This window comes from Chrysemys picta, chromosome 8, assembly GCF_011386835.1.
Source record: "Chrysemys picta bellii isolate R12L10 chromosome 8, ASM1138683v2, whole genome shotgun sequence".
NCBI classification, from domain to species: Eukaryota; Metazoa; Chordata; order Testudines; family Emydidae; genus Chrysemys; species Chrysemys picta.
The window spans coordinates 96,639,609-96,661,995 of record NC_088798.1 but is presented as its reverse complement, the minus strand read 5'-3'; the positions used below and the strand labels follow the sequence as shown (position 1 = coordinate 96,661,995).

Here is a 22,387-nt window from a genome sequence, read left to right as displayed (position 1 = left end):
TTTCTTTGATCAGTTATGGAACTGTCAGAAAAATGGAGACAAGGAGATTTAAGGTTTCTGGAGCTTCTCCAAACTCTAACACAATGGATTTTCATTGGACTTCTCAAGCAAAAACAAACAAATAAATGAAGCTTACTAGTGATGTTTAAATAATGTCTTAGATATTCACTTTTATATTAATATTGTTTTGATCTATATTACGGCTACCATGAAATACTGCATCAGTTTCAGAATTTTCCTGCTTGAATATTTGTAATTCTGTTGCAGAAAATATTTAGGCAAGCGTCAGAAAAGGATTAGTGCATGCACTGAAAATAAACAGAGCAGCTGTATTTTCTAGGTCAGTTACATGAATGGTACTGTAATTACGGACCTGATCCTACTTTGCAACATTGCTTTCAATGAGAGTAAGATCAGGCTCCTAAAAATACTGTTCTTGACCTCTGGTGATTATATCAGGGATTATATAGGGCCTGTTCTTGTATTCCCTATGCACCCATAACTCCCACTGAATCTACTCTGACTCCTGCTGTGTGTAGAAATCTGGATCAGGGTCTGTAGTCCTTATTTAATCAAAAACGATAAAAATAATTTGTCAGTGGTATAGTGGTGCTTTCACAAAATTCCTACATGGAACCAAAATAATAATGAGGCTTTTATTACTGTGGACTTTTGTGGCAATATTCATGCATTCTTAAGGGGCCAAAGAGTTTAAGAAAGACACAAATGCAAGCTATAATTACTTTCAGAAACAACATAATCAGACATTTAGGCTTTATATGATGCATACTAACAACTGCCTATTTATCGTAAAGGGGCGAGTTATCTGACCATAGGGAATAATGTTATCATACCTGCTCAAAAGAATGAAGTCCACCCTCCTTCCCTAGCCGCACCATATCTTCCATTATTGCTTGTGTCAGTTCCTGGGTTAGAACACATAATTTTCCGTTACCCTTCAAGAGACATCTTTACATCCAATTATATTATTCAGCAGGAAAATAAAGTTTACTGATCAAAGCACAAATACACTGTTGATTCTGGCAGTTCATACATCAGTTAGCAAATGTTGCTTTAAAAGAAATTCCTTTATAAATAGAAAATGAATGAATGCTTTATAAATGAGTAATGTAATAATATTTTTATACAGCAGAAAATGAAGGCTAACGTTTTCAAACTTTGGTGGTTGAGGATAGACATTTAAAGCCTTAATCCTTCAAACTCTTAGACCAACTCTTAAGTTGCATCCGAAGAAGTGAGGTTTTTACTCACGAAAGCTTATGCCCAAATAAATCTGTTAGTCTTTAAGGTGCCACCAGACTCCTTGTTGTTTTTGTGGATACAGACTAACACGGCTACCCCCTGATTCTTAAGTGCCCGAATAGTCCCACTGACTTCAGTGGTATTCATGTGCTTTTAAAGTTAAGTGTGTGTGTAAATGGATTGTGGTTTAAATCATCTATGTTTCATGACAGTAGTAGGTGCTCAGTACTTCTTAAAAACCACTTTGCTTATTAAGGTGCCTAAATATGAATATAAGTGCCTCACTTTAGCCACCAAAGTAGAATATTCTCACTTAAACTTTGCATCTTGCCATTATTTATAACAAGTACTATTAATTTTTTAGCGGAGTTAAACATTAATAGGAGAGAAAAACCTGTTACCTTTCATACGAGTCTAAAAAGAGATTGCATAGGTTTAATTATAGAAAAAGAACTGTATGATATATATTCACAGAAACATTCAGAAGAGTGGTCATAATGACAGAGACAAATGATCCATCTAGTTCGGTATTCTGTCTATGACAGCAGGTGATGCTCAATGCTTGGGGAAAACAGGTGGAATATGCAGGTGTAAGATTACTGAAGACCTTGTCTTCTTACATATTTGGAAGGTGCCATTAGTACAGCTACTAAATAAGAATGATGTTAAGGAGCTTAAGGGCTTGGTTTGCCTATTCTCTTTTATGTGAGCATACCTTTATTTCAGTGCTATCATTTCCTAGCGCTGCATATTACAGATCACTGTTAAACATACACACATATGTATTTTTAAGGACACACCGTATTTTTACAGAGCTCTGCATATGTTCCCTCAAACCCTCTTTTCCTTGCCCAGCCTGGCATGACTTCAGAATCAGGTACAACAATTCCCACCAAGAAGGCCTGTATCAGAAAAAAATGTATCAGCCAAGGAAAGAACCATATTTAAAATATAATATTCCAGTACATAAATAATCTCTCTTAGTTTGCCGGGTTTAATCATTTCAATACAGCACTGTATTTGGCTAAAATTTCATGACGAAGTATTTGTGATGAACATTTCTTCTCCTCAGATAAAAGATCCGTAAAATGACAGTTAATATATTTGCCAGAAAAATATAATACATTGGCCCAGATTCTGGAATTTGAATTCTACTCTGCACCGAAGCTAACAAAGTTACTTTGCTTTTACGCTGGTATAAGTGGGAGCAGAACTTGGTCCATTTTGTTTAATCACTATTCCATTCATGGATCTCTGACCATCCAGGGAAATCATATTGATGTCAAAGAGAAATAGGTGTTTGACTCCAGGGCATGATTAGTGGGTAAGGGTAGTTGTTATGGTGTCTGAAATTGTACCTGTTGGTATGCAAAACACCAACCATTGCATATGTAAACTGGATAGCTTACACATGCAGCTATCTCCACTGTGTGCGCAAAAATCAGATTTTTCACACATAAAACTTTAATGAGCAGAATTTTGTGGGCAGAATTTCAGAAGCCACTTTTGAAAACATGTCCCAAACTATTCTGTTTTAATACAGAGAATAGTTCTGCCCACCTGCGTAAGCACTTGGCAGACAGACCTCTCACATGCAGGTCCTATGCAGGACACAAGTGATGAAGGGTCCTGCACTTGTCCTCCACTTGTGAATTAAAGTGCAGCTCTAGCATATGCTCTGCTGTTCTCTATTTCTAAAAGTTGATGCCAGTAGTCTCAGCACCCCAGCAGCCTAACCTTTGTTGAGTTTTTTTGTAGGCATCATGGCACAGGAGAGTTGTAAGGAGGGATTTGAAGGAGGATAATGAGGTAGCTTTAGAGGCTAGATTGTCACCCATTCCCCAAACTGTGTATAGTCACTCAAGTGGTTGGGGGCCTAACTGGCTATGAGCCAATTCCAGAATTGAGGAGGAGGATGGTGAGGGGTAGAAAGGTCACCTCTACTGACCCCTTGGTGGCAGGCACAGAACCTGTCAAGCAGACTGTTTGAAGTGTTACATTTTACCTGTAAGCTGTCTCCATGCACATATATCTGGGCAATAGGCTCACTGCGGATGTAGATATTCTCAATCTTTTCAGGCGCAATATATTCCCCCTGAGCAAGTTTAAATATATGCTTTTTCCGATCAATAATTTTAAGTGTCCCAGTCTGTTGGGAAAGAGAGATGATGGTTACCAAAATTGTTATTTGAATATACAGGCCCAGTCAACAATGTATTTTTTGACTCTACCTTTCATTAAAGAGCTAACAGTAAAACTGGGAGGAGGTGCACAATCTCCTGGCTACCAGTAAGAGCGGACCATCCAGGCAGAGCAAAGATCAGAGCAAGAGTGTCTGAACCCAGGAAACTGGCCCTACCCAAGGTTTATTGGTAGTGAACTGCCCAGCAGAAAAGGTTGAATTTAATCAGTCTTGCAGCCCTCACTTGGAAAAGAGATTTTCAGGATCAGGAGGACATTTTTGATAAATATAGTCTCTTAAACACAGGTTGTATTTTCAGCCCATCAGCCATGATAGAGTCTCTTTAAGGGTAATGTCCAAACTTCCGTTATAAACACAACCATCATCACGCAGGGAAGGAAAGTGCTATTCTGGTAGTCAGAAGAACTGTTTAAAAATACCAAAAAATACTTCATGACCATTTTGTCCCAGGCCATCATGCTGCCCAGAAATTTTGCTTTTTGTGACATTTCTGCCAAATGCCCATTTATACATCGAAACCAACAAGTTTTTGATATACATTGTCTTTCTTCTGAAAGAGAGATTAAAATAAGAAATTTCATTTAAAAAAAAAAGTCTTTTCTCCCCTCACTTTTCAGTCTGAAAAAGTGCTCTGTGCACTTGCTTTTGTATGTATAAAACAGGGTCCAGAATAATGGTGTTTAAAAAACTCAAAAGATAATGAAAATGCTTTGGTATTCAGAGGTTTCCCAGTTTTGTTTTGAGTTCATCTTCCCACCTCTTGTTCCAGGTAGGATATTTTTTTCACCTGATAATTATTAAAATATTTTTTTAATGTAGATGTTGGTGTTTAGACAACTTCTTTATCAAATACTATTAGAGTTTAAATATGAAAAAAATGGCAGAAAGTAGTAACTATTTTCAAAAGTGCTGAGAACTTGCAGTTGAATGGTATTTGAGAGCATTCAATACTTCTAAAAAAAAATCAAGGTGTTTGGTCTTTAAACAAGTGAGTTGATTTCAGCATGCCACTGTAGAGGTGGCTCGATTTCCGAAGCAGTTGAACTGATCTCTGTCTCCCCAGTGTCATCTCTTCTTCCAAAGATTAATTAAAGATTGAGTGATTGGCTTTGGATATTAAAATAGCTTCTGGGCAGAGGCAAATCTGCTTGATACCTTACATGAACTAATGAGATATCAAAGAAACTTTTCTTTATGCTTTGCTTCAAACTTGGGATGCTGAGGCATGAAGCTGACCTGTAACTGGGACCCAGGTGCATGGACTTGACTCTGAGGATGCACGAACTCCTGGAGGTTGACATAGGGTTATTCCACAAAAAACACAGATTTGCTTGAAAATACAAGTGTACTACCTTAGAATAGGAATATACAATTTACACAAGAACTGAGAATCTGACCAGTACATACAGGTAACCATTTCCCAATGTCTCCAGTATGAAGCCATCCTTCTTTATCCAGAGCTTCAGCTGTCTTCTCACCATCTTTTAGATAACCTTTGAAAACATTGGGTCCTTTCACACATATCTGCAAAAAAGTCATGGTTGCTGACAAAGTCTCAAGCTTTTATTGTGGAATCATACCAAAATGTTAATGGGTGGATTCTTTCCCATCTGAGTGCTCCAATAAAATAAAATATTTCAAATTGTTACCACCAACCATATATTGTTTAAACTAATGTAGGTGTAAGGTAGGAAAACAAGACTGTGCAAAACTTCGGTCAATTTGTGTGTGAAATTTTCTGGACTTTTCTTGTTTGTTTTTCTCAGCCCTAAAATTGTCTTTTGACAGTATTTCATGGGAACAGAAAAACTGACTGCTAATGCATGTGATATCACAACCTTCCACATATTTTTCATAAAGACAACAATTCTGCTGAAAAATGCGATCATTTTCACTAAAAATGAACTCGCTTTAGTGCAGATACTTTGCACTGAAAATTGGGCCATATTTTTCATTTACAGTGAAAATAGAAAACACTTAGATTTTGAACATTTTGAATGTTGTTGTGAACATTTCACTCACCTCTAGTTAAAACCTAAATGCAGTAGCAAGAATAAAGTGTCAAAGCTTTCAGGGTAAGCTGTGAACATAATTAGGGAGTACAGAGTACACCGTGGTGAATCATATCACTGCATGCTGTACATCCAGATGTTGGATGAAATCTTGGCCCCACTGAAGTCAATGGGAGTGTTACCATTGACTTCAGTGGGGATGGGATTTCACCCACTAGGTTCGTGAGCTAAACTGTACATATGGGGCATTGGGGACAGAACTCAGGACTAAAACGTGAACCCTTTACCTCTGGAGCCTAAGGAGTCCTCATTAGCTAAAAGCATTAAAAGTATTAGCGGGTATATTCTTTGAGAGACTCCAGCTGCTAATTTAGGGTTCAGACCTGCATTGGGATCCATTAGCGCAACTACGTGTGCCTGCAAAGAGTCCTGCTCAAAATCAGTGGGACTCTGCAAGAATCCAGCCTATGTAGGCTCAGAGCCATAGACGCAAACACGGGAGCACGTTGACATTCTATGGTATTAAGCACTCGCCAGTAAATTACAGTGGGCTGGGACTTTGTTGCTGAAGGAAAACTGGAAATGCAGAACTCTGGGATAATACGAAATTACACTTTATTTCTCTTTAACGTAGCGTGCGTGATACTGTAGGTTATGAAATGGGCTGACAACCATTGACATTAAAGGGAAAATGTAAATATAATCCTCAGCTTTGATTTTATTCTGTGAATCAATGGCCTTTCATTGAACTTGAAAATATAAATGGAAAAAAGAAAAATAGTTCTGTTAAAAAGTAAATAAATTAGTTCCAGTGCATTATAAAAATAACTAAGCTTGATCCCACGAAGTTCTGAGTGCCTATTGCAAGCTGCTGAAAGCCCTCAGTGGGACAGGATAGCAGTCAGTATCTACCAGGACCAGAATTTAGGCCCTGATTCCACAAGCCATCCCTATTCAGTGAACGACATAAGCATATGCTTAACTTTAATGGGACTTAAACACATGCTTAAAGTGAAGCTTGAGGTTAAATGCTTTGCTGAATTGGGACCTTAAACATGTAGAGAGCCAAGTCTTACAATCCTAGTGCTGTTCTTACTCAGAGGAAAGTCCTATTGACTTCATTGTCTATTTCAATAAGAGTTTTCACTGTACTAGGGATACATGAGGACTGGATGACTTATAACCCTATATGACTTATAACCCTAGCCCTAATCTTGTGAAGGGGTCGGCTTAGGTGAACCCTTATGCCTCAATGGGATTCTGTGTGAGTGTAAGGGTCTGCCTGTGTGGAACCCTCAGCCCCTTCAAAAGTAATTAGCTGTAGCACTTGCTGGAGGTTCTGTAATACCTTGTATTTGTAATTAACACTATGATGTTCTATTGCTGCCTGACGTGTTCCTTTGTTCTGCTTTTTTCCTTTCATTTCTCAGTCTATGACAAGGGGCACTTAAAATGGATTCTCAGATACAAGCAGTAACAAATGGCTCACAGATTTTTATAATGACAGCCTGCCTCAAAGAGTTAACTACCGAGGGGCTGTATATAATGTTTGAGATGATACCTCTCCTTCTCCTTTTGAAGAAAAATAATTCATCTCTTCCACATCCATCAGTTTGATTAAATTGCAGGGCAGAGGGGCTCCTACGTGACCTGCAAATTAAAGTCATTTGTCATTTCATTCTATAAATGGTGCTCATTAGATTATTATTAGCACATCACCCATTTCTAGCTGAACTTCTTGAAGTTCAGTGTTCTTGAAGCATATGTGTCTGTGTGCAGAATCCTTTAACCTGTCTGGATAGGATTCCTACTTTTAAGGGTAACAATACAGGACCCTTTTGTCTTACCATCTTCCTCTGACCAAAAGGAAATTAAATCAAACCCTCTTTTAAAGACCTAACTCAGAGTAACTTGTTAATAACAGAGCCCAAAGTTCTGTTTTGTGTATCATTTAGAACTGGTTCCCAAACTTGTTCCACCACTTGTGCAGGGAAAGCCCCTGGTGGGCCGGGCCGGTTTGTGTACATGCCACGTCCGCAGGTTTGACCAATCACGGCTCCCAGTGGCCGCGGTTCGCTGATCCAGGCCAATGGGAGTTGCTGGAAGCGGCGGCCAGTACGTCCCTCAGCCTGCGTACTCCTGTTCTTTTTGCGGATACAGACTAACACGGCTGCTACTCTGAAACCTAACATTTTTAGACCATCTCTTTCTGTAAGTCTATAATATATAACTAAACTATTGTTGTATGTAAAGTAAATAAGGTTTTTAAAATGTTTAAGAAGCTTAATTTAAAATGATATTAAAAAGCAGAGCCCCACGGACCGGTGGCCAAGACCCTGGCAGTGTGAGTGCCACTGAAAATCAGCTCACGTGCATAGGTTGACTACCTAGCACTATCCCTAGTGCTCTAGGGAAACTTGCATAGCATCTGATCAAATTCTACCTTTCTTTGGCTAGTGCCATTAATACCTCACTTTCATAAATACTGAATTCACCCAAATTATTCAGCACAATGATAAAGTATTGCATAGTATCCTGTAGGTATTACGGTCCCAAAAAAGTATTCCTAATACACTAACAGTTTTGTCCATTTTTACCTGAAGTCCAGTCACCTGGAGTGGTAAAGGTACATCCTGCTGTGCACTCTGTTTGACCGTAACCTTCATAAACCTGACAAAGAGATATATAGCTTTGAACCTAATGATAGATTAACGCTTACATATGATTTGAACATTGTTCAATTTCCTTCTTGTTGCACAATGCTGTGAATTTAAACTATAATGGAGTATGCTGATTAGAGAGACAAGCTTAGATATTACCTTCTCACCCACGTTGTCACTCTAATATCCTGGGAGCGACATGGCTACAACTACACTATACACAGTGTACAGATTGACAGGGAAAGTTACTCTGGTCTTCACTGTATGGGAAACATTGTTATATATTATTCTGAATGAATATCACTGTAAGGATCTGAAAATAGTGGGACGAGAAGACAGTTGTACCGATCACAGTTGCTTGAATAAAGTAGTATGTACTTCTGTGAAAGAAACCAGATTCTTTGCACCAATATGAAATACATTTTTGAAAGGGTCTTTTTGGAAACTTTTTGCTGGCAAGCTTCAGGCATCTGAGAAGGGTGGGGCTTGTTTGCCACTTACTTCTAGAGGCCATTAGCTTTGCCAACCACCTGAGCAGAATTCTAGGAGCATGCAAGCTATGTGTCCTCAGACTCCCTGGATTCTACAGTAAGTGGTTTGGTCCGCACCTTCTTCCCAGGACATTAGACAGGTCCCTTCAGTATGTGTCTGGTCTTCAATGACCTAGGAAATAGGCATCTCCAAAGTCCCCCTCTATGCCTGGGTATTAATCAATGTGACTTTTAAAAATTGACAAGTTGCACCATTTTATTGCCGCTGATCTTTTCGCCCCTCTAGATATGGGTGCAAACCCTAAATCCAAATATTCCTGAACTTGTATCCAGATCTGAACTTTGTCATTGGCTGCCTTTCTCTATAAAGCACTGAAAGTCCTGGATCCAAACTCCTCTCAACTTTGGGAGAGTTTGGAGCCATGTCTGACCTATGTGGTTTGAGCCCACTCTTACTATTTATATCTTTGACTGTCAGAAAAAAACAATTTCTATTGTGATTTATGTTGGCAAATGTTATTTTAAATATAGGTTTCCCTTGATTTCTTAACAACTAGAATAGCTAGTACAACAGTGCATCTGAATAACTGTGTAGGTGAAGTGTACCTGACATCCAAGTGCTGCCCGAAGGAACCCCAGAACAGTTGGAGAAGCAGGGGCAGCTCCTGTTACAATCATCCTAACACACCCACCAAGGCTTGCCTGTTAGATAATAAGAGAAAATAAAACTCTTAGCATCCCATATGAGCATACACATTCAATCACATCTTGAAAGGAAAAGCACTAACTGCATATAACTGAAGTAGCCCAAAAGAAACAGCCCTTCTTCCATTAGAAAATTATAATCATCACCATAGTGCCTATAATCAGCACCATAGGAGCCACATCATGGACCAGGAACCCATTGTACTAGGCATTGTACAAACAGAACAAAAAGTCCATGTGCTTTGGCTAGTCCCTGTTCATATAAATTCCATAGTTTTCCTTAAGATTATTACACACAGTCTTAGATTCCAGTCCTGCAACTGACTCTGCATGGGCAGACCTTTCTGCCCAAATAGAGCCCCTTCGAAGTCAACACTGCCTGGCACAGATGCATGGGTGTGCCTGCATGGAATCATAGAAATGTAGGGCTGGAAGGGACCCAAGAAGTCATCTAGTCCATCTTTCCATCCTGAGGCAGGCATGAATCCATCTGGCTCTATAGGACTTCATGGTTAGGACAAAAAAAAAAATCATCACCCTAATGTCCTGCCTCCATTCTTTTCCTGCTCATTTTCATCCCATTGCTTTGGTAATTCCTCCCTGAACAACCCCAAACAATTCTGCCTCCTTTTTAAGGTTGATGTCCTTCAAGTATCTGTAGATGATATCACATCAACCCCTTTGTCACCTTTCAGCGATGCTGTAAGTCAAAAAAAGGAAGACAAAGAATTTCTTGTAATTTTTAGACTTTGAGGTTAGAAGGTCATGGTCACAGATCCTGAATCAATGCAGAGCCAGATTTGCCTTATATCTGTGAAGGACACATGCCTAGTCTGCATCATTTGAACTCTTATCTTTGCAGACTGAGGGTAAGCAGTTCACAAATGAAAGGAGCGATCAGTTTCGCTGGCTAAACATAAAGTTGACATGTCACTGGATAAGTCATCCAATTAAGAAAAGTAATTAACCAGAGCTTGCTGGAGTGATACAGCATATCAGTGATTTAGTTGACCTAGGAATGCTTTACTGAGGGACTCTGGCAAATAGTAGGACCATTCAGATTGCACCTAACAGGCCCTCAAATATTCTGTTTTCCTTTCCCTCTTGTTCAATTGCATGTTAAATGCACAGGCTTTCCTTTATGGCCTTATATGCTTTTTCTTAGGGGGGGAAATGGTTTGGGATATGTACTGACTAAGGCCCTAATCCAAAAGCTACTGAAATCAATGGGAACCTTTCAGTGGACTTTGGAACAGGTCTAAATGTCTCTAGCAAAAATACTTCCCCCTCCCCATCTCTTTTTATCTTCCCCTCCATATTTTTTTTATTTCAGCGTGGCTGGTGGGGAGCCAGAGGAATATTGCTACAAATACATATAGTACTTACTGCTGGGGTTCAGAAGAAAAAAAACACAATTTTATTTGATTAATAGACCGAATTCACAGGAGCAAGACCCTGTAAACCTGAGAGAGGCTGGATGATTAAGGAGGCAGGAAGCCCCAAAGAAAATAAGTTTGTTAAACCCATTTGTGTGTGAGTTTAGCTACTATTTTTGTGCCATTCCTTCTTTCATGCCCAGTATTTTATTCATTGTTCTCTAGTGGCCCACCTAGGACATTTAGATATATGAAGTATGTATTGAATTTCAAGATAAAGCTAAACCTCTGGGTGAAATTCTCTGCTGGCTTAACTCCTGTGGAGCAGAGAGTTTGGCCCTTATGCCTGATACCTAATAATACATAGAAATTTGCTCAGATTCCTGAGATTTTACATGAAACAGCAAAGTGTTCTGCTGCCTCTTCACCATCTTGGATTTCATGTTATGCACCCCTTAAGTCCATAAAACAGTGCTTAAGCAATACTTCAGTGATGCCTATACCTTGTGCTGACCCTCAGCACAGGGATGGATTGCACCCAAGTACCCAAAGTGAATAGCAAAAATAAGCAGATTAAACAAATGTCTCTATTAAAAGAGAAATAAAAATGGTGCTCTCTCCTCCCTAGGTTCCTTTTTTCAATTCCACTGTTTCTAAATCAGCCAAACTGACTTCACTGATTATTTCTTGAGCAACAGCTATACAGTCACTTTCCCCAAGTTCTTACCTGGATTTTATTAAAAAATAGTTTATCCCACAAACTGTCATTTCTAATGATTCCACTTTGAACTTCAGCCTTTTTACGCTTTGCAGCAAATTCCAGAAGCCAACGTTTCAACGGAGTATCTGCTTGGCTAAAGATCTAAGAGAATGCAGGATGACATGAAAGATTACACAGCTAAGAAAGAAAACAGAGTGTATTAATATCCTTATGATAACAGCCACAGGATCAGATTTCAGGGGGTAGCCGTGTTAGTCTGTATCCACAAAAACAACAAGGAGTCCGGTGGCACCCTAACAGATTTATTTGGGCATAAGGTTTCGTAGGTAAAAAAAACCTCTCTTCTTCAGATGCATGGAGTGAAAATTTCACTTCATGCATCTGAAGAAGGGAGGTTTTTTTACCCACGAAAGCTTAGGATCAGATTTATCACTGGGCAAAGCAGACACCACTCTAATGAGGTCAATGAAGTTACTGTTATGTTAGCAGTATAATTAAGACTACTACGCTACAGTTGTCGGTGTACAAATTATGTTTTGTTGCAATCTATTCGGAAATATACTTACTTTTCCCTTAGACAAAAGAGGGGAGAAGTCAAGAGAATAGAGGCATTGACTACATTTATATGATCAGTGTTTCTTGTATGATTTCTATTATATGCACCATTAGGTGAAACTATGATAAAGTTCTAAGGTTGAGCAACTTGAATGAGAATATTTGGCAGCTAGCACAAATATTGCTATTTGTTGAGGTGATGATGGCCATCTTTATCTATGTTTTAAAAGAGAGCAACCCGAACCGGCTCTCCGTATCAGTACCCCCTAGTATCCGTCAAAATAATGAGGAACCAGATCCAAACAGACCTGAACTTGCAGAAAGTTTACATCAGTAGTTTGTGCCCTTAGATCCCTCTCTTACTTTTAGGATAAATACTCTACACATACTGAACATGGCTACTAAATATGCTATCCTCTTAAATATCTTCCATGGAGTTCTCACATGACCCTCTCTTAGTATGAAGGATTTTTCACCACTAAGTCAGAGCTTTCAATATTTAAGCCCTTTTAAGACTGCTCAGCATCTCTCTCCTGTCACTGCCAGCAGTGAGTGAGGACCAAGCTCCAGCACTGGCTCAAAAGCAGAGAAAGCATTGGCACATCCAAGTTTGATTCATGCTTCTCTTGGGCTCAGATCCTGTACCAGTGAAATCACTAGGAATGTCACTACTGACTGTAGTGGAAGCAGGAACAGGACCTACATGCACAGAAATTCACTTTAATACACAATGGGCCAGGTCCTCAATTGGTATAAGCTGATATAACTCCATTGACTTCAGAAAGTCTATTCAGATTTACACCAGCTAAGAATCTGGTCTAATGTATTTGCAGTGAGGCAAAAAGTATACAAGAAAGTTAGTGAAACAGGCCAAACCTAAGGGAAGTCTCTAAGTTAACTGCTAGACAATTATTGACTTTATTACTACAAACAGAATAAATGAAACTTACCTTATCATACATTCTATTTAATAATCGTGGTACAACAGGGAAAATGGTTGGACGCAGTGCTTTCATATCATCCGATAAGAGACGGATATCTCCTTGAAAGAATCCAATTCGCCCCCCATGGCAATATACGACAGACTGTGATGGGTGTGGGGGGGAAACAGAATACTTATTTCCTTGCATTTAATCACTGTGGCAAAGAACCCCCATCCCTGTTTTAAAGACGCATTCCTGAAATTTTATTTACCATTGTGGCTAATGGGTTTTTTAAAAAACAACTAAACCACTTAATAAATTGGGTAGAAACACACTGATTTTGTATGGACTTTGATCATAGATCCTTTACTTGGCATTCATGTTTAGAAAACAAAATTTAGTACAATTTGTGGGAGAAAAAGGAATCAAAGCTGAAAGGTGCAATTTTCAAAAGCACTTGAATAACCTAGGAACACAAAGTCCCACTGAACTCAATGGGGCTTGTGCTCTTAAGCCACTTTTGAAATTCCCACCCTAAGTTCCCAATTTCTGCTTTTTTATTTTTACCATATGACTCATTATGCAACTTTTCTGACTCCACAATTAAATCTGTTATCATGTAATCAGATTGCACAGTTCTCTCACATGGTCACTCCAGGACTACTGTATCAGACTGGGGGCAAACTGTCTTGCAGTGGAGCATACTTCAGAGATAACTCTTTGCATGGCTGTGGGGTTACACTGAATTCTGGCAAGACTGAGGTGAACGTTAGGTTGACCAGCCTGTGATTCTATGTTCTGTTGGACACCATTTTCTTTAGACTCACCTTTGATTGTGGGGACTAGGAAAAATTTAGTCTTTCGTGTATAATTCCTCATGAAATCTCTATGCTAGCCCTTTTGTGGTTAACAGAGGTTTCTTCATGTCTTTTTAGGTCTTCTGAGACAAGGGGTGAAAGTAACTTAAAGGACTTACCGGTACGCTGAAGTCCTGAGCAGGGGGTGGGGCCTCAACCGGAAGAGGCATGGTCTAAATCGGAAGAGGCGAGGCCTTTAAATCCCCAGGCACTTTAAATCAAGATTTAAGGGGTCCGGGGCTCTGGCTGCGGTAGCGGTGGCTGGGAGCCCCGGGCCCTTTAAATCACCCCTGGAGCTACCAGCTGCAGAGGCGGCTGGGAGCCCTGGGGCTAGGGGGTGATTTAAAGGTCCCGGGGCTCCAGCTGCCACTACCGCAGCAGAGCCCTGGGCCCTTTAAATCGCCGACGGAGCCCCAGGGGCTCCCGGCAGCTGTCGCTACCCTGGGCTCGGGGCTCTGGTGGAGATTTAAAGAGCCCGGGGCTCCGCTGCAATAGCGGTGGCCAGGAGCCCCTGGCCCTTTAAATCACCATCAGAGCCCCACTGCCGCTACCCCAGGGCTCCAGCAGTGGGTGATTTAAAAGGGCCGCTTCCGGGAGCCCCAGGCCCTTTAAATCGCCAGCCTGGGGAAGCCGGTCTAGTCCGGTACGGCATACCGGCTTATTTTCACCTCTGTCTGAGACTATCTTCATGCAGCTGTTAGAACATCCTATAACCCAATATGCATTTCCTTTGAGGAGAGGATATACCTGTTGTTAATCCAATGACAAATGGGAGATCCAAGTGTGATTCCCAGCACATGGACATGCATTCCACTGTTGCTGAGGCTGGGAGCATTGTGAAGGTATCTACTCAGCCCTGGGACACAAGCATTAAGCCAGTTTTGAGCCTTCTGGCCTACAAAAGATTCCTTGTCTGGGTGCAATGTGGAGCCATTCAGGGGGGGGAAAAGGGAGTTTCAGGTAGTGAGCAAAGAGGGAAAAATAATCTGAGCTCCCAGTCTGTGTCACATATCATATACACGGTTATTTGCACACTCTTATTTTGGTGAAAAGAAGCATTCCTTTGTGAAAAGCCTTAGAGCATATTTAAAATAAAATTACTGGCTAGCAATAAAGGATATTCTGAGTCAAGTGTGGAGAGTTAATTCTTAACTCCCCCTGTACATTTTAGGCATTGCAAAAAATGCAATACCTAATATCAGAGCCCTGCAGTATTTAGGTATCAGTGAGTGACCAGTTTTATTTATCTCTGAAATTGCTCAATTTTTGTTGGCATGGAGGGGAAATTTTCAGGACACAAAGGACAGTAAGGAACAGGCACTCAACTCCCATTGGAAGTCATGGGCAGTTGACCACCTAACTCTCTTATGTACCTGTGAAAAATCTTCCCACATCTTAAATCTTACATTTCCAAAGCCATGAGAGAGTAGCCATATAATTCCTACTGAGTTAATGGGATTTATGCAGCTACACCACATTTAAGAGCTCTGCATAAGCTCGTCTCTCATCAGCATAACTTGGTTCAATCAAAGATATTACCTCACCCACCTTGTCTCTCTAACATCCTGAGACGAGCATGGCTACAACAACATGGTTAATACTTACTCTCCAGGTATTGACTATAAAACCATAGGAATTTAATCAATAGAAGTTTGTGGGTTTAAGAAATATCACCCTGTCAAATCCACATACTGTACTTCACATGTGCAGCAGGTTCCTGGCTAAATAATTAAAGATCCATTTGGAAAAAAATAGTCACTGTATATGCACAGAGAGCACTTTAAAAAATTTAGTAGTCGAGATACTGAGGTTTAAAGAGTAATCCCAGGAGCCTGCAGGTTTCTTAACATGGCAAAAAGTAATTTAAGTCTGGTATAGTTGTTATTAGAGTTAGGCCCAAAGCAGAACTCCAAATCTAAAATCCCACCCAAAAAACAAAACAAAACAAAAAAACCACACTTTGGGAAAGCTTGGGTTCAGATTCTGATAAAAAAAAAAAAAAAAACATGGCGTCAGCCTAAATCTGACCACAGAATCCGAGCCCCCACTAAATTTTGGGAAATTCAGAACTGAATCCAGATTCAAACTTCATAGTTCTGGCCAATCTCTAGTGCATGGATTTTCAGACCGGCAGCTTTCATCTGCCTTATTTGGAAAGAAAGTGAAGTCACTTATATGGGCTGGCATGAGTCAGTACTTCTACTTGTCATTATTTCCTAGAGACGATGGCTTCCACTTATTGTGCTTTATACACTGATCTGCCAGGAAGACTGCGTGTCACCACTGTGGGGGTTTTTCCTGCTTTTCAGTTTCTGCAAATCTGATTTAGTGACACCATAAAAAGTGTGGAGTTGATAAAGAATACATGCAATATTATTTTAACCACCATGATTGCTGGTCCTATAATACTTTGAAAAGCTGCCCCCCCCCCAAAATAATAGATATCTTTTGCCACAAAAAGATAATTATTTCTGCACATGTGCCATTTTCTGATCTCAGTTACACTCCAGAGACTCTATTGGAGTTCCCTCAGATTTACCTGTGCAAATGAGATCAGAATCTGCACCCTGGAGCTGCACCCATGACACTTTTGGAGTACAATCTGTTTTAGCTCTACAGTATATTGTGGAGTATTTTGCCATGTTTACCATTTTACTTAGTTATTTTTTAGTGTGGAAACAGGACTTCCACTGACACCATGACCTTACCTGTACCATTCTCTCAAACATGTGTGCTAAAGGCAAATAGGAAATGTGTACATCCTCACAAGTAGGAGCCCACTGACTCTGGAAGAAAACACAAGGAGCCCCACAAGGCCTAGTCAGTTCAGACAGGTTTCTTACCTGTATAACTCTTTCAAACATGTGAGCCAGAGGCAGGAAGGAGATGAGCACATCGTCCTGTCTCGGAAAGATCACTTTCTGCAGGTGAAGGGCATGGGAGACAGAAAGGAAAGAAACACTGACAGGAAGACAACAAGAGAGTCATAAAACAATAAAAAGAAAAATGGCACCAGAGGAGCAAAAGGGTAAAGATTATCAAGAAAGAGAGAGAGAGCGAGCAGCATACGAAGCGAAGCGTTAGGCCACAACATCAATGAAGCTAAGTTAGCATGAGTAGTAAAGAGTGCAAGGATGTACATAGAGAGCAATGGAGAACTCTCCCCGCTGCAAGAGTGTATTTATCAAGAAACTCTGCAGCTCATACAGCAAACAGGTGCTGACACCGAGGAACCAAATTTTCCTACATAGGCTTTTAAAGTGAGGTGACCAAATAAAGATTTGCACACTCAAATTGGCATTTGCCTCAAAATGGGTGTCCGGGCATTTCAAGCGCCGAGATTCAGGATTTGACTATTACGGAACGGTGTTCAGCTGCACTGAGTACCCACTCACACTTGCACTCAGCCTCAGTGCAGCTGAGGTAGGGAGGAGCTCTGTCAATACTGGGACCGGCCAGGGGCCAAAATGGCCCCCAACGTAAGTTCGAATGGTGCCCCATGGCTGGGGATTGGTGGAATACATTCTGTTCTATCTCCAACTTTCTTTTGCTCCTGGAATACCTCTTTCTTCATCCAGCCGACCCTGACATGCCCCTGAACCAAGGGTTAGCAGGAGGATTGCATAAAGCTGGCCACCCCAGCTTTACACTAGCCCAGCATTCCTCCATCTTGGTGGGATCTTCAAGATGTCCCATTAGGGCAGCTTTAAAGTTGCTTTGTGCCACTCTGCCAGTGTGGAGTGAGCTTAACACAGCTAACAGTCTGGCCCCTAGCCATGATGTCTAGGTTTGAAGATTTGGGTTTATTAAGCAGAAAATTTGTATCAAAAGTTTAATCCTACACAGAGATGGGTACTTTTCTCCTAATTACAACCCTGATCCTGCAACTGGATTCAAACAAATGGCCCGTTTAGCCCGTGTGCATCCCCACTGAAGTCAGTGGAGCTCTGCAGAGGCACAAGAGTCACCTGTGCAGGTCCAAGTGCAGATTCAGACCATTAGACTGAAAGATGCAGGATTTTTTGCGGCAGTTAATTATTGATTTTAGTCAGAATAATATGTTGGATTATTGAGCTGCAAAATATTAATTCTTTTTGGTTAGTGTTTCTTCCAATTTTAAGCATCTACATTATTGGTGCTCCAGAGACAGATGTGGGGGAAGAAAGAGGCTGAATAAATTATAAAAAGAAAAAGAAAACTGGTTTGCTAAGATTTCTTATTTTGTCTTATTGGGCTGGAATTTAACAAAGGCCCTTAGCCTTACATATTCCATACAGCAGAAGGAAAGCTAAAAAACAAAAGAAGTAACTTCTCTACATAAAAGAGTTTCCCAAGGTGTAGGGATAGCCATATTATAGTGATTACAGAAACTGATGGCTTGATTATATCCATTACGCTGCACCTTTTACACCAGTGCAAAGGGGGTTTAAAACCCTGTTCAATCAGAATGGTATCATTTCACATCCACTTTGCACTCCCATTACTCTGCTGTATCTGTCAAAATAATGGAGTATAATAGAAGCCCCTGAGTTGCTTTCCCATGGAAAGGAATACTGAGATTGACTCTCTTTTGGGCATGTTTTCCTATCATCTCCTGAGGTCAGATGTGATAAGAATTCAGTGTTTTCAGTGTCTTGTTTCACCTGTAGTTTTATATGGCAGTCTGAATATTCTCGTGTACAGGAGACTAAGGTATTGAGATCTGCCAGTCTACCTGCAAGTGTCTCTTCAAACTGGTCTCCTTATCCATAGGTACAACTGCGAAAAACCAGTCTCACCACTGGAGAAAAAAAGTCATATTTTTCCAGTTTTGCTAAAAAGGAAATATTGTGCCTTTGATGCAATATTTTTCTATTTTTTCCAAAAAATGAAAATCTTTGTGTTTTCTCCCCCAAACCAGCAATTGGACAAATATTTTTTGGAAAAAAAAAATTCAGTTCATTTTTAAACCGCAGCCAATGGGAGCTGCGGGGGGCGGTGCCTGTACGCGAAGGCAGCGCCTAACTCTAGGTGCTGAGGAAGATGTTGCCACTTCTATGGAGCCCCCCAAACTAAGCGCTGCCCGGAGCCCGCACCCCCTTCTGCATTCCAACCCCTGCTCCAGCCTAGAGCTCCCTCCCAGAGTTCGCACCCCGCATACCCTCCCACAACCCTGCCCCAGCCTTGAGCCACTCCCGGCACCCAAACTCCATCCTGGAGCCCGCACCCCCTCCCACATCCCTGCCCCAGCCCTGAGCCCCCTCCCGCACCCAAACTCCCTCCCGGAGGCTGCTCTCCCTCCTGCAACTTGAACTCCTCATTTCTGACCCCACCCCAGAACCTGCATCCCCAGCCCAGAGCTCATACCCCCTCCCACATCCCAACCCCCTGCCTCAGCCCAGAGCCCCTTCCCACACTCCGAACCCCTCGGCTATACCCCTCAGCCCAGAGCCCCCTCCTGCATCCCAAACCCCTCATCCCCAACCCCACCCCAGAGCCTGCACCCCAACCCCCTGCCCCAGCCTGGAGCACCCTCCCACACCCTGAACCCCTCATTTCTAGCCCCACCCCAAAGTCTGCACCCCCAGCCAGAGCCCTTGCCCCCTCCTGCACACCAATCCCCTACCCCAGCCTGGTAAAAATGAGCAAGAGAGTGAGGGTGGGGGAAAGCGAGCGACAGAGGGAGGAGGGGATGGAGTGAGTGGGGGTGGGGCCTCAGAGAAGGGGCGAGGCAGGGGCATGGCAACGGTGTTTGGTTTTGTGCGATTAGAAAGTTGGCAACTCTATTAATGGCAGTCTTAGGTCTTGAGCCAATACCCTTTGAAATCAATGGAAAAAATCCTATTTCCTGCAATGGACATTGGATCAGGCTTTTGGGGCTTGATTCTGCAAAATTCTGAATAGCCTCAAACTCCCTTGAAGTTGAGGGTGCTCAGCATCTTGCAGGGTCAAGCTCTTAGTGTTTACTACTGTGACCTGTCCCATTGACACTTTATGGTGATCATTAATGAGGCCCCAATCCTGCAGACACTTAAACAAGTTCAATGGGATTACTCTCATCACATGCATGAATATTTGCAGGATTGGGACCTACACCAGGGAACCTTTACAGAGTCAAGCCCGAAAACAGGAATATTTCCAGCATTGGCCAGGAATAGATATCAGATTTATTTTGATAAGGTGGGTGTGTTATCAGTACATTGTTTCTTTAACTGTAATGGTCCTTTCACTGTGTACCAGTAGATTTTTTCCCATCACTTAAGTATTAGCAGTCTATTAACATGATTAATTTGTGCTTCAGCAATGCTGTTTCCCATACAGGAAGTATGGTCTCCAACTGCATGTTTATATATTGTTTTAAATGTACTTCACATATAAAAACTGGCCAGTTTTCTATTTTAAAAAAATTATGTTACACAGTGTCACATATATCATATTCAAAATACAGGCTGTAACAAGGTGTGTTTTAATATAAATAAAATGATTTTTGTAATATTTTAAATATGTTGCATAGGCTATCATATACTTTATATACACTGTGTGCAGAATGATGGCTATCAAACGAATAATGGACAAGTCGGAAATTAATTTTCTCTAGGGGGTTGGTTTATTGTATGGGCATCACTGGGAAGCTTGTAGTCATTTTTTTAAGTTCTAAACACCAGTCATAATTTTACTGGGTTCTTTGGCCTTCACCAGAGACCCAGTACTGCAAGATCAACTCATTGACTTAATGAGAGTTGAGGGTGCTCCCCAAAAGGACTCAGTATCTTGCAGGAGCAGGACCCACGCATGTGCTGTAGTAGGGGAAACCTACTGTCATTCACCACTAAGGGCTTAACCTTGCTCCAATTTCAATGACTTGGGCCCCAAGAGTGAGATTTCACTTATCTCCTTGAACATATTTGCACATCTTGGATAGATTTGAAATAAGCCAAAAATTCAAACTGAAAAAGTCACAGTATGCGGTAACACTCTCTAGATCGGGGTATTCACCTCTGTCACTTTCAGAAAGCCCGAAAAATCAGCAACCACGTTTCTGTGAGTCAGCATAGCACCTTTGGGGTTCCCTGAAAAGAAAAAGAAAAAGAAAAAAAAAGAAAAAAGAAACAGCACAGCATTAATAAAAGACCCTGTAGTAAATTTTCAAAGGCTTCTAAGACCTGGGGATGTTAAAATTCTTTTCAATGTCCCTTCCTGAATTCTAAAATAGCAATTTTCACAAATGAGTTGTTTCTATGCAATAAAATATACAAAGACGTTTTAACTGTTTCAATAAAACACACAGAAGACCAATAGTATGATTTTATTGCCCATTCTCTGGGCCAGATAGTGTGAATCAGCCATTGAATCAGAGGATTTAAGAATGATGTGCATCTTTTTATAAAGTATTACTGTAAAATGAGCATAGCATGTTTTAACTGAAGGTTTTCTTCTCTGTTTGCAGCTACTCAAGATACCATTTGACATAGAGACCAGTCACCTTGATTTTGGCTAAGAAAAAGCTCTAGAACTATTGTACTTAACTTGAAGGTTTCTTTGTCAGATCACCGATATTACCATCACTGACTTTTTATTCTGAGTTTTGGCTTCTTCATGGCCACTTGAATAATGTTTCTGATGTTCACACCTCTCAATACACCAAAGTGTGGAGATTACTGGGTGACACACATGGCCACAAGGCCATTGATAAAACTGCAGCACTCTTACCCAAATAGAACACAGTCAGCACAGCACATTAAATACTTCTGAGCATGTAAATAATAGAAAATACCTAGCATCGATCCATTCTCAGGACCATGGTCAGGAGGAGTAGAGGGACTCCTGACCTTGCAGTGCTAGTGACTAGGACTTGACATATATTCCTTTGCCTCAGCAGCAACCCTCCTCATCACTCTTAAAAGGGACTAGTCACAGAGTAAGTTGCTAGTCAGTGTGAGTACAATTGGCAGAAGTGGGCCCTATTTCCCCCCCCCCCGTAAATGGCAAGTAGATTAGTTTTAAAATCAGACTGAGCCACTGTACTGTAGTTCCTAGGACTAGCTGGGTGGAGCTGGCTCTCAAAGAAGCCTTCCTTCTTTAATGTAAAGTAGATGGAGCTGTTTGTCATATGACAGGTGCATAATGAATCAAACCTTGCCCTGTGGAATCCCACTGAAGTCAATGGGCCTGCCCAAACTGTGTGTCCAGGCAGAATTTGCCCCCTGGATAAACTAATCATGCTCCTGGAATTTGGAAGGGGTCACAGTGGCTTGGGGGTTAATGTAGAAAGCTATCTTTTAGGGTTTGAGGTTCAATTCCTCTTCAGTTCACAAACTTTGCAGGTACCATGCCAGTCCCTCTGTGGATACTGCTTCAGATCACAAAGACCGTGCTCAGGTCAGCACTATCAGCAGTTACTGCCCAGGAACAGCAGGAGTGTTGAGCTCAGTTAGCAGAGCCGCATGGGCAAGACTGCACAATGCGTGTTCTCTTAGTTCTCCCTTCATTGCACGAACACCAAATTCATCCAACTTTCAGACTAATTAAGTGAACCCTGAACACAAACATTTTCCACTGCACATATTTATTGGAATGAACAGAACATTTATAACATATAGAGTATTTTAGAACATGTCTTTAGAACATAAGAACGTCCGTAC

General features: G+C 41.0%; 1 protein-coding gene across 16 annotated transcripts in view; it reads right to left on the bottom strand.

The window, feature by feature from the left end:
• Positions 1-22,387, bottom strand: part of ACSL6 (acyl-CoA synthetase long chain family member 6) — a 115,434-nt gene that overhangs the window by 5,244 nt on the left and 87,803 nt on the right. For 8 of the 16 annotated variants that reach the window (XM_042850027.2, XM_005297891.5, XM_042850024.2 and 5 more), the window contains 11 exons: positions 20,742-20,815; positions 16,475-16,552; positions 12,937-13,071; positions 11,438-11,572; positions 9,236-9,331; positions 8,076-8,148; positions 7,040-7,128; positions 4,874-4,990; positions 3,269-3,412; positions 2,064-2,165; positions 855-926 (listed from right to left, as the gene is read on the bottom strand). In XM_042850027.2, coding sequence (XP_042705961.2) covers positions 855-926; positions 2,064-2,165; positions 3,269-3,412; positions 4,874-4,990; positions 7,040-7,128; positions 8,076-8,148; positions 9,236-9,331; positions 11,438-11,572; positions 12,937-13,071; positions 16,475-16,552; positions 20,742-20,815 — 1,115 coding nt within the window. Of the gene's footprint in view, positions 1-854; positions 927-984; positions 1,234-1,359; positions 2,166-3,268; positions 3,413-4,873; positions 4,991-7,039; positions 7,129-8,075; positions 8,149-9,235; positions 9,332-11,437; positions 11,573-12,936; positions 13,072-16,474; positions 16,553-16,609; positions 16,688-20,741; positions 20,816-22,387 lie in introns of those variants that run through there. The other 8 variants (XM_005297890.5, XM_065554991.1, XM_065554990.1 and 5 more) reach the window with 2 other exon arrangements.